A 12,749-nucleotide genomic window follows, 5' to 3' on the forward strand; every position below is an offset into this window, starting at 1 on the left:
TTATCTAACTATTGTACCTTTGCAAAATAACATTCTTTAGTTATTTCGAATTCGCGTAGCACAGAGAGAAGAGAAGAGAACTTGTATTTTCTGCCAGTTTCCCAGTATGGTGGCCACAAGCACAAATCAATCAGAGTTAGAAACAAGTAAGAAGGATTCCACTTATGACAGAATAGCTGAAGTCAAAGCCTTTGATGAAACAAAACTTGGTGTGAAAGGCCTCTTCGATTCTGGGATCACAAAGATACCACGCATGTTCCATCATGCCAAGGTGGAGGACCACACTGAAACCACGCCAAATGACTCGAACTTCAGTATCCCCATCATAGATCTCCAAGATATAGACACAAACTCATCCCTTCGTGTGAAAGCACTTGACAAGATTCGAAGTGCATGCAAGGAGTGGGGGTTTTTCCAGGTGGTGAATCATGGTATTGCTGTTGATCTTTTGGATGAGATGATATGTGGAATCCGTAGGTTTCATGAACAAGATGCTGAGGTGAGAAAAAGCTTTTACTCGAGGGATATGAATAAGAAAGTTAGATATTTCTCCAATGGTACTCTTTATAGAGACCCTGCTGCAAACTGGAGGGACTCAATTGTTTTTTTGTTACTCCTGATCCTCCGTATCCCGAAGAAATACCAGCAGTATGCAGGTACTAATTTTGTTTTGATTACACTTGATAATAACAATCATTCTTATTCAGCAGTGATTGAGATTGTATATTTTTCATTGAATAAACCATCAATCTTGGTCCATCAAGTATTATTCTCTCCTAAATTGTTCATGAAGTAATAAAACTATATGTATTCCCTCAGGTATTATTGCATATCTATCAATTTAGTCCCTGAGTTGATATATCTTATTAGGGTTTAAGAACCAATTTGAAGGGTTTTTCCATACTTGAGAGACTACCTAGTATGATTTCTAATATTTGAGGGATTACTAATATAGTTTTTTTTTTTTTACTTTAAAAACTATTTAGGAAAAAGGATAATATTTCTGTTTTGAATTTGAGAGGTTTATTATTTTTTGTTTTTAAAATACAGACTCAATTTAGAAAAGTTGTATACAAGCAAAAGAGGGAGGTGGTTTACAGGATATTTTTACTATTTTTATTTTCTGCTTTTGCTAATGATTACAAAAATATCACTTGTAAAATTATCATTGAAAATTAAGAATGTTTGTTATCATAAGATGAAGCAACATCAGTAGTTTAGCAAGATCCATATGGAAAAGAGTTTCACTCTTCATCTTTATTGTGTAATTCACTTTTAGACCCCATCAAATTTAGACTTTTTCCATTGTCTATGATGAAATAATCATGCATTTGCAGAGACATTGTGATTGGATATTCAGAGAAAGTAAGGGCATTAGGCTTTACAATCTTTGAGCTATTCTCAGAGGCTCTTGGCCTTCATTCTTCTTATCTTAATGAATTGGACTCCGTTGATGGACAATATCTTTTGTGTCACTACTATCCTCCATGCCCTGAACCTGAATTGACTATGGGTACTTCAAAGCACACTGATATTAGCTTCATGACAATTCTTCTGCAAGACCAGATGGGTGGTCTTCAAGTTCTTCATCAGAATCAATGGGTTGATGTTCCTCCGGTGCATGGATCTCTTGTTGTAAACATTGGGGATCTTCTGCAGGTAATTTCTGTAAACACGTGTATACTCTAACTTCTGTACGTCCTTCTTGGTCCCCCTTTCCTCACTCATGTTCCTAGTAGCCTTCTCTGTATGTATCCAAAACCACTTTAACTAATTTTTGGTCATCTTTTCCTCAATTGTAGTCACACCTATATCTTCTCGTATACAATCATTTTGTATCTTATCCTTCCTTGTGTAGCCATACACTTTTGTTGACATTCTTAGGCACTCTCACATTTTTCTCTTATTGTCCATTTGAAGTCCAATATTTACTATCATAAAGTATAGTTGGACATATAACTTTACAATAAAACTTCCTTGCAAACCAAAACAACCCCCAACACCTTTCTCTATTTTAACCATCTGACTTGTATCGTGTGAGACATCCTCATGTTGGCAACCAGAAATATTTTCAGCAGTTTTATTATATTAACATCTAAAATCTCATAACAAATGTCATGTTTTAGTTTTTAAATTTTTGTGTTTCTGCCATCTATTGTTATGCTTTATGAAAAATAATATCTGAGATACACAACTTTTGATAATTATATTTTATCAATCTCCTTCTTGTTGATGCAGCTTATAACAAATGACATGTTTGTCAGTGTCTATCATCGGGTCTTATCGAGGTATACAGGCCCCAGAATTTCAGTTGCAAGTTTCTTTGCAAACTCATCTCCACAGAGTTCATCGAAGGTAGTTGGTCCAATAAAAGAACTGTTATCAGAAGATAATCCACCTGTCTATAGGGACACTACTGTAAAAGATGTCGCAGCACATTATTTTGAGAAAGGCCTTGATGGGAACTATTTGCAACCCTTTAGGTTGTGAAGTGAATATTGAGAATTCGATTGGATCATTCTTGTATGATTTGTCTATGATTCAGTGTGTATTTTACCATGGTTAACTTGTGCCTTTGTCTATGATTTGCAGTATCTTGTGAATTTTATATAAACTGTATCAAGTTCTGGAGACAGAAGAAGGTTAAGGCACCCTAACTTATTTGTAAAGCACAAGAGCAAATCTTCTACTTTCTGTATTATCATAATAGTACAATATAAACTGCTGAAAATATTATTCTCATAGTATACATGAATTCAATTTTTTTATACTATCAACAGGTCCTAAATTATGATAAATAGACTTTTAAATTAATTATTGTAAAAATCAATAAACTTATTATACATGAAAGTGATTGCATGACAATATAAGATTTACATTGTTGATGCATATATTATTTTCTCTTTCTTTTTTTTTCTAATCACAAGACTCTAATTTAAGATTGTGGGTAAGATCCAAACTCCTTACCACTTAAACAAGTTAGTGTTGGTAATAAATATGTATTTATAACATATCTTAAATTCTTAATCTATTTTTTCATGGAAAAATAAACTTTGAAAACCGAACGAGCTACTAAAATAATCACGTTCGAATTAACCCATTTTTTGCACATCAATAGTGGACTAGTGGCTTTTTCAAAGTGGCCTAGTTGATTGAAAAATAAACTGTGCCTACTTGTTCCACATTGGCAGCTATCAGTATTCAGTACTGTCCCACCTTATCTAATATTCTCTTTACAAGTAGATGACATTGTCTTTAGTTATTTCATTTTTGTAGCACAGAGAGAACTTGTAGTTTCTGCCAGTTTCCCAGTATGCAGGTGACCACAACCTCATATCAGTTAGAGTTAAAAACAGGTAAAGATTCCACTTGTGACAGAATAGCTGAAGTCAAGGACTTTGATAAAACAAAAATTGGTGTGAAAGGCCTCTTAGATTCTGGGATCACAGAGATACCACGCATGTTCCACCATGCCAAGGTGGAGGACCACACTGAAACCACACCAAATGGCTCAAACTTCAGTGTCCCCATCATAGATCTCCAAGATATAGACACAAACTCATCCCTTCGTGTCGAAGCACTTGACAAGATTCGAAGTGCATGCAAGGAGTGAGGGATTTTCCAGGTGGTAAATCATGGTATTGGTGTTGATCTTTTGGATGAGATGATATGTGGAATCCGTAGGTTTCATGAACAAGATGCTGAGGTGAGAAAAAGCTTTTACTCAAGGGATATGAATAAGAAAGTTAGATATTTCTCCAATAATAGTCTTTATAGAGACCCTGCTGCTAACTGGAGGGACTCAATTGGTTTTTTTCTTACTCCTGATCCTCCTAATCCAGAAGAAATACCAGCAGTATGCAGGTAATTAATTGATGTTATGTTTTTATTTGATTACGCTTGATAATCGCAATCATTAATCAGTGATTGAGATTTTATATTTTTCTTTGAATAAACCATCATTTTGGTCCCTCGAGTATTCTCTCTGCTAAATTATTCATGAAATAATAAAATTATATATGTATTACCTCTAATATTATTGAATATTCATCGGAGAAAGACAATATTCAACGGATGAATTTTAGGTTTACTCTTTTTCTTTTCAAAATAAAGACTCAATTTAGAAAAGTTGTATACAAGCAAAACAGCCAGGGGGGTTTGTTTGCAGGATGTTTTTCTATTTTTTATTTCCCGCTTTTGATAATGATTACAAAAATATCACTTGTAAAATGGGTGCTACTTTTGTAAATATCATTCAAAAATTAAGAAAAGAAAAATTACATAGATGAAGAGTTTTACTCTTCATGTTTGTTACATCACTTATAGTACAATTCACTTTTAGACCCCATCAAATTTTAACTTTTTTCCCTTGTATATGATGAAATAATCATGAATTTGCAGAAACATTGTGATTGAATATTCAGAGAAAATAAGGGCATTAGGCTTTACAATCTTTGAGCTATTCTTAGAGGCTCTTGGTCTTCATTCTTCTTACCTTAATGAATTGGACTCGGTTGATGGACGATATCTTTTGTGTCACTGTTATCCTCCATGTAAATATCCCATTTTTTAAAAATAAATTAAAAAGAATTTTATTTAAAAAAAATAAAATTTTAAAAATAATAATATTTTTATAATTAAATAAATAGGAAAAAATAATTTTACTAATTAAAATAATATTTTTAAGGTAAATAAAATAAATATATGTTCGTAGAAAAAAATATTTTATTTATTCATTTGATAGGGAGTAAAATAGAGTTTCTTTTTATAAAATGATAAATAAAAAAATAGAGTAAATAATAGGTCATGAGTACCTTAGTTATAAATAAAAACATATTAGGTGAGTTTTCACATTGACATATGCTTCTTTTCTCTTCTTTTCAATTCCGTTTTCCTTTTTTTCTTCTTCAAAATTCTTCTCTTTGTCCTGCATACACTCAAATATGTTTCAGTAAAATGACAATTTCGATCTCGTTAACCGTTGGATCATTGTAAAATTTGAACACTAGGTTTCGAACTTATTTTCACACATAACCACCGTTGGGATTTTCAAAATAATGTCTGTGGTAAGGGAAATATCTCTCGCACTTAGCTCTTTTTTTCTCGCATACACCCAAACTTATCCCAATAAAACTACGCTCCCGGACTCATTAACTGTTGGATTATCGTGAAATTTGGACACCAAGTTTGAAACGCATTTTCTCATATACACACCGTTGGGATTTGTGAAGTAATGTCTATGGTGAGAGAAATTCCTCTCGCACTGAGATAATGGAATGGAGTTTGAATCTCTTATCTTTCTCTCTAACGCTTGGAAGTCCTAGAAGAGCAATCAAAGGAAAAGCTTGAAAAATCTCAGGAAACTGATAGAGATACCGCTATCACTGCTGGACTATACACGTGAGCCTACTTAGAGGTAAGGAATGAGTTTATCGTAATTGAAGTTAGAATAAACATGTGTACGGATCCTTAGATGATCAAATTATGATTTATTTTGAGAAGTTGATTATATTGTAATTCTTCCTGTATGATTATGTGAAATTATTTGAGGGGTTTTACTTCTAATATTGTGAGTAACATTTTTGTATAATTTGTTTGTGTTTTAGATAAGATTTACTAGTTCGGTGTAATAAAATGTTATATTAGGATCATGAAATTGTTATTGGAATTGTGTATAAGTGATAAATTGAATATGTGATGAATTGTGTAATAACATGTTGCTTTAAGATTATAACATTGTTAGTGCAAAGTTGAACATGTGCTAATTTTCGAAATACATATAAATATGTGATGATAGATTGTGACATTCTGAAATGTTAAATTATGGACATGAAATTTGATTGTGAATAAGTGTGTTATTAACACTTGATGTGACAATACTTGTGTTGTAAGCTATGAATCATATAATAACCCGATTAGTAGAGAATGGAGAACGAATTCGAGAGAAAAAGAAAGAAAAGAGAGCAAACATATATTAAATGTAAAAATAAACCTAATATGTCTTTATTTATAACTAGGATACTTTGAACCTATTATTTGCTCTATTAATTTGATTTGATTTTATTATTTTATGAAATAAATTTTATTTTATTATCTATCACATCAATAAATAAAACATCTTTTTTTATTTGTAAAAGAATATTTATTTTATTTACCTTAAAATTATTATTTTAATTAATACTTTTTTTTGAATTTATTTTATGAAAAAAAACGGAAGGTCACAGTCAAGCGAAATGTGATTTTCAAAAGTGGAGTCTGTACTTTAATAAAAAAAAGTTAACGTCCCTACCCTTTCCTCAGTGTCCTTCCTTTTTATCTAACTATTGTACCCTTGCAAAATAACATTCTTTAGTTATTTCGAATTCGTGTAGCACAGAGAGAAGAGAAGAGAACTTGTATTTTCTGCCAGTTTCCCAGTATGGTGGCCACAAGCACAAATCAATCCGAGTTAGAAACAAGTAAGAAGGATTCCACTTATGACAGAATAGCTGAAGTCAAAGCCTTTGATGAAACAAAACTTGGTGTGAAAGGCCTCTTCGATTCTGGGATCACAAACATACCACGCATATTCCATCATGCCAAGGTGGAGGACCACACTGAAACCATGCCAAATGACTCGAACTTCAGTGTCCCCATCATAGATCTCCAAGATATAGACACAAACTCATCCCTTCGTGTGAAAGCACTTGACAAGATTCGAAGTGCATGCAAGGAGTGGGGGTTTTTCCAGGTGGTGAATCATGGTATTGCTGTTGATCTTTTGGATGAGATGATATGTGGAATCCGTAGGTTTCATGAACAAGATGCTGAGGTGAGAAAAAGCTTTTACTCGAGGGATATGAATAAGAAAGTTAGATATTTCTCCAATGGTACTCTTTATAGAGACCCTGCTGCTAACTGGAGAGACACAATTGCTTTTTTTCGTACTCCTGATCCTCCTAATCCAGAAGAAATACCATCAGTATGCAGGTACTAATTTTGACTTGATTACACTTGATAATAACAATCGTTCTCATTCAGCAGTGATTAAGATTGTATATTTTTCATCGAATAAACCATCAATTTGGTCCATCAAGTATTATTCTCTCTCCTAAATTGTTCATGAAGTAATAAAACTATATGTATTCCCTCAGGTATTATTGCATATCTATCAATTTAGTCCCTGAGTTGATATATCTTATTAAGGTTTAAGAACCAATTTGAAGGGTTTTTCCATACTTGAGAGACTAGCTAGTATGATTTCTAATATTTGAGGGATCACTTATATAAATTTTTTTTACTTTAAAAACTATTTAGGAGAAAGGATACTATTTCAGTGTGAATTTGAGGGGTTTATTACTTTTGTTTTTAAAATACAGACTAAATTTAGAAAAGTTGTATACAAGCAAAAGAGAGGGGGGGGGGGGGGGTTGGTTTGCAGGAAGTTTTACTATTTTTATTTTCTGCTTTTGCTAATGATTACAAAAATATCACTTGTAAAATAGGTGCGACTTCTGTAATTATCATTGAAAAATTAAGAATTTTTGCTTTTCATAAGATGAAGCACCATCAGTAGTTTAGCAACATCCATATGGAAAAGAGTTTCACTCTTCATGTTTATTGTGCAATTCACTTTTAGACCCCATCAAATTTAGACTTTTTCCATTGTCTATGATGAAATAATCATGCATTTGCAGAGACATTGTGATTGGTTATTCAGAGAAAGTAAGGGCATTAGGCTTTACAATCTTTGAGCTATTCTCAGAGGCTCTTGGCCTTCATTCTTCTTATCTTAAAGAATTGGACTCCGTTGATGGACAATTTCTTTTGTGTCACTACTATCCTCCATGCCCTGAACCCGAATTAACTATGGGTACTTCAAAGCACACTGATATTAGCTTCATGACAATTCTTCTGCAAGACCAGATGGGTGGTCTTCAAGTTCTTCATCAGAATCAATGGGTTGATGTTCCTCCAGTGCATGGATCTCTTGTTGTAAACATTGGGGATTTTCTGCAGGTAAGTTCTGCCGCACACGTCCTTCTTGGTCTCTCTCTCCTCACTCATGTCTCTAGTAGCCTTTTCTTTTTGTATCCAAAAACCACTTTAACTAATTTTCTGTCATCTTTTCCTCAATTATAGTCACATTTATATGTTCTCGTATACAATCATTTTGTATGATGTCCTTTCTTGTGTAGCCATACATTCTGTTAACATTCTCAGTTACTCACAGTTTTCTTTTACTGTCCCTTTTAAGCCCAATATTCATTATCGTAAAATTATAGTAGGACACAACTTTATTATAAAACTTCCTTTTGAATTCCATCAGAAATAACCCTTGAAGTCTTTATCTATTTTGTATCATTTGTGAGGTGTCCTCATGATAGCAACAAAAAGCATTTTGAGTACTTGCATTGCATTGCCATCTGAAATGTTATATCAAATGCCTTGCATGTTTTATTTTTGAAAGTTTGGTATTTCTACCATCAATTGTTATGATTTATCAAAATAAAATCTGACATACCCAATTTTTTATGATCATGTTTTATCATTCTCCTTGTTGTTGCAGCTTATAACAAATGATATGTTCCTTAGTGTCTATCATCGGGTCTTATCAAGTCATACAGGCCCCAGAATTTCAGTTGCAAGTTTCTTTACAAAGTCATTTCAACAGAGTTCATTGAAGGTTGTTGGTCCAATAAAAGAGTTGTTATCAGAAGACAATCCACCAATCTATAGGGACACTACTGTTAAAGATGTCGCAGCACATTATTTTGAGAAAGGCCTTGATGGGAACAATTCCTTGCACCCCTTTAGGTTGTGAAGTGAATAATGAGAATTCGATTAGAGCACTCTTTATTCTTTTGGAGTTGGCTTTAGTGTGCATTTTATCATGGTTAACTTTTTCCTTTGACTGCGATTTTCAGTATCTTGTAACTTCTAAATAAACAACATCAAGTTCTAGAGACAGAGCATGGTTAGGGCACCCTTAATTATTTGCACTGCACAAGAGCAAAGCTTCTAGTTTCTGTATTATCATAATATAATATAGAGTGGTGATTATATTATTCTCACAGTATATATGGATTTATTTTATGTAAGAGTGGTTGGAAGTGGATCATCCTCCTACTTCAATCTATATAGTATAGACTGTAATTCACTGTATGCACTTTCTTTAGATGAGTTAAATTAAATCCAACTTTTCTGTTGTTACTTTACTTTCATCATAGCACTGTGTGGTTTATTCTGTTGTTACTTGTTACTTTGGCTTTTTGACTAATGTGCACCTTCTCTCTCCAGCAAATTCCCCAAGTACACCACTTTGAGAAATAATTTCTCAATTGTTCTATAGGGGAGTTGGATTTCACCAATGTCCTTTTCTTAAAAAAATTAAATATTATATTATATAAAAATATTTTTAATTAATTTTAAAATTATTTAATTACTAAATTATTTTTTTAATATTGATTGAATTAATTTTTTTATTAACAAATTGATATTATAGAATTTAACTATTTTTTTACATTATTTAATTTATTTGAGATATTTTTGATTGAATATTTATTTTAAAATTTGAAGTTTGTATAATAATATATTTATTTTGGAAAAAAAATTTAAATATTAAATTTAATTATTTTACTAAATATAATTAGTTTGTTTATGTCATTAGATTTAATTGAAAATGATAAAACTAAAACTTTTAACAATTTATTTATAAAAGAATATTATACTGCATTATCAATGAAATATTTAAACAATGACATTTGGCTAAAGAAAAATTTAAGATCAGGATATATTAGGACAATTGTTTCTGCTATGACCATGTTGTCGGCAAAGTCCACATTTTTTTCTACTTGCTCGTTCATTTTCGTCTTCGTCCATCTCAATGGGAATGCAAGTTAAAACGGGACGACCCTCTGTAGTCCTCTTTCTCCTTGGATCTGGACCCCACTGATCTCCTTCATATTCTTGCCACATTGATTCGTGTGGCAGTAAACCAAAGGAGTTGTCGTAGATGTGCAAAATCTGTTGTAAAGTGAATAACATTGGCACATAGGTCATGGAATCAACATTGGCAGATTTACAGGCAGTCATGACGTGAGAACATGGTAAATGTTTAGCCTGATATTCACCACAATCACACTTTTGGGATTGTAACATTACTCTAAACCTTTCAGGTGGTCTGGATGTTTCAAGTGGGGATTGAGTCTTTGTTATAATAAAAGTGTGATTGTGTTTGTCGAATTCATTTATAATGTGTGTATTAGATTCTTGTTGGCCGCTATTCATTGCATCGAAGAGGACTTTAGAATACTGTGAGCTGGAGTTGATCATTGTCTGAGTTTATCGACACCTATTAGCAAAGAGTTGTGCGGTCTTGAAATACGTCTCCTCAACCAACGATGACACCGACAAATGTCTTGTGTTTTTTAACATGGAATTAACAGACTCCAACAAATTGGTAGTCATATGTCCCCAACCTTTCCCCTCATTGAAGCATTGTACCCATTTTTGTTTAGGTAATTGATCAAGCCATTCAGCTGCACTTGGCTTATTCGCACGAATATCCCAAATATGTCGCCAATGCATTTTCTCTGTGTATGCGTAACCTGTAAATATTCAATCAATGTATTATGTTATAAAATTTGATTGAAAGAAAATTATAACGAATAAATAAAATAGATTCTCACCAGCCAACATGAGTGGTTTCTTTAAATGTTTGCAGTTTGAGTTACCGCGAAGAAATTTTTGTGCAATGTGGCACAGGCAAAAGAAATGGGATGTGTCCTGGACCCATAAGTTACTTGGGTTGTTGTAGGCACTTATAATTGAGGGGTGTCGGTCTGAAATAAGAGAAATGTTAATTTGCGGAGTAACATGTCTTCTCAAATTCTTAAGAAAAAAACACCAAGCTGAAGTTGTCTCCCCTTCTACAATGGCATAGGCAATCGGGAAGATATGGTTAGGTCTATCTTGTGTGGTAGCTATCAACAGTGTGCCAGTATACTTCTCGTAAAGCCATGTACCATTTACTTGTTCTATGGGTTTGCAATATGCAAAACCATTAATGCATGGACCAAATGACCAAAAGACACGTTTAAACAATCTTTTGCCCGATACTATTTCTCCCCCCTCATACAAGGATTTTGTTTAAGCAGCGACCACAGTCCCGGGAACACAAGATTGCAAAGCTACGAAAAGTTTTGGCAATTTGACATATGATTCTTCCCAGTTTCCATGAATCATCTCCAACGCTCTTTGCTTTGCTAACCATGTCTTCTTGTAGGATGGGGTATAATTCATGAACATTTTGATCTCTGCAATCAACGTCTTGATGGAGACGGTTGGGTTTGTTTTGACAATTGGTTGGATGATCTGTGCTATGACATGTTTGTCGAGTTGGCGATGATCTTGTCTGAGCATCGGCACGAGACAAGTGTGATGACCTCTGGTACTCTTGATAATCCATTTGTTATGCCTCTTTGAATTGCATGCGCCCAAGCTCCATGTACAACCATTTTCATGTAACTTGTAGACGAAGTTTAGCCTTCTCTCGTCAGAGTAAATTGTTCTGCAATCAAAATGATTTTTGATGTTGTATTCTTTGATTGTCCGAATACATTGTGCTCTGTCATCGAAGGTCATGTCAATCTCAAGTATACCGACTGGTGGTTGTACATTGTGTTGTTGATGAACAAAATGGTGTCGATCAATGTAGTGTGGTAGGTGGTCAAAGTTCAAGTCTATTGGACACCTAGGTTGCTGATATTGCAACAGAGGTGACGGAGATGTCGTTGGTTTGCCAACACCCTCGTCATCAATTTGGTCATCACTTTGGTCATCGCTTTGGTGATTAATGTGATCAAAGAACTGTTGATCCTCATCCTCAGTAAAATCATCCATGTTTTCATCATGAAATCGTATAATGGGATCTTCGTTAGCAATGAGATGTTCATCTCGATTTGATGTTTGCGTTTGTGGTAGTTGTGAAGGTGGCGTAAAGGGGGATGAAGGATGATTTTGTTGGTCAAAGGAGGTTTGTTGGCTATGAAAAAAAGAATCGTTCTCGAATAATATTTGTGTGTATGAAGTATAAATGTCAAATGGGTCTTGTGATTCAAGGTTGTTGTATGAAGATACTGGATTATTGAGGTCTATGTTATTGTACGGTAACTGTTGTGGATGCGGTAGTTGTAGTTGTGGACATGCGGGTTGTGGAGACAATGGTTGTGGTTGAGGAATAAGCTCAGTAACAACATAGAATTCGGCAGAATTCAATTGTGGATTCTGGAGAATTGTTTCCATCGCGCCTCTAAGATCATCATTGTCGAATAGTTGAGCTGAAATAAAACATTTTTGACCGAGATGAAATGAAATAGGAACACGAAATAACAATTGAGCAACTTGTTCAGTTACTCGAGTAGGGAGACGATTGTTAATTTTTCGAATGAATTGTGTAAACGTAATAGAACGACTGGCGTAAAAAAATATTGGGGTCGTACACGTGTACATCGATCCTTGAACTGGATCGTGTACAATGTGACCACTGTGGTAAATGATGGTCGGAATTTCTTTAGGTGGAGCCATGGTGGTGCTTATGGGATATGAGTGGAAATGGTGTGAGAGTTACAAATCGAGTTTTGTTTTGTGAGAAAGTTGTTGTGTGTGATATGTTGTTGTCAAATGGTGATATTATATATAGGCTGAGAAAGTTTAGTACCAGAGTTAGATTGGAATGTTAGATGGGAGAATTAGATTGGAAGGTTAGG

General features: G+C 33.8%; 1 protein-coding gene and 2 pseudogenes across 1 annotated transcript; all 3 read left to right on the forward strand.

The window, feature by feature from the left end:
* On the forward strand, positions 1-2,747 carry LOC114368579 (annotated as a pseudogene).
* Positions 2,748-2,998: 251 nt separating this feature from the next.
* LOC114368580 lies at positions 2,999-3,971 on the forward strand (annotated as a pseudogene).
* A 2,345-nt stretch (positions 3,972-6,316) lies between these two features.
* LOC114368578 (1-aminocyclopropane-1-carboxylate oxidase homolog 1-like) lies at positions 6,317-9,058 on the forward strand. Its single transcript, XM_028325787.1, has 3 exons — positions 6,317-6,969; positions 7,677-7,998; positions 8,549-9,058. The coding sequence occupies exons 1-3, from the start codon at positions 6,419-6,421 to the stop codon at positions 8,801-8,803; spliced, it is 1,128 nt and encodes a 375-aa protein (XP_028181588.1). The 5' UTR covers positions 6,317-6,418; the 3' UTR covers positions 8,804-9,058.
* The last annotated feature ends 3,691 nt before the right edge of the window (positions 9,059-12,749 follow it).

This window comes from Glycine soja, chromosome 9, assembly GCF_004193775.1.
Source record: "Glycine soja cultivar W05 chromosome 9, ASM419377v2, whole genome shotgun sequence".
Lineage (NCBI taxonomy): Eukaryota > Viridiplantae > Streptophyta > Magnoliopsida > Fabales > Fabaceae > Glycine > Glycine soja.

What these genes read in the sequence shown, in the direction of transcription:
- LOC114368578 (XM_028325787.1), top strand. Translation starts at nt 6,419, where the DNA reads ATGGTGGCCACAAGCACAAATCAATCCGAGTTAGAAACAAGTAAGAAG. An exon ending in GAAATACCATCAGTATGCAG is followed by an intron (nt 6,970 to 7,676) that starts GTACTAATTTTG and finishes ATGCATTTGCAG; the next exon opens with AGACATTGTGATTGGTTATT. An exon ending in ACATTGGGGATTTTCTGCAG is followed by an intron (nt 7,999 to 8,548) that starts GTAAGTTCTGCC and finishes TTGTTGTTGCAG; the next exon opens with CTTATAACAAATGATATGTT.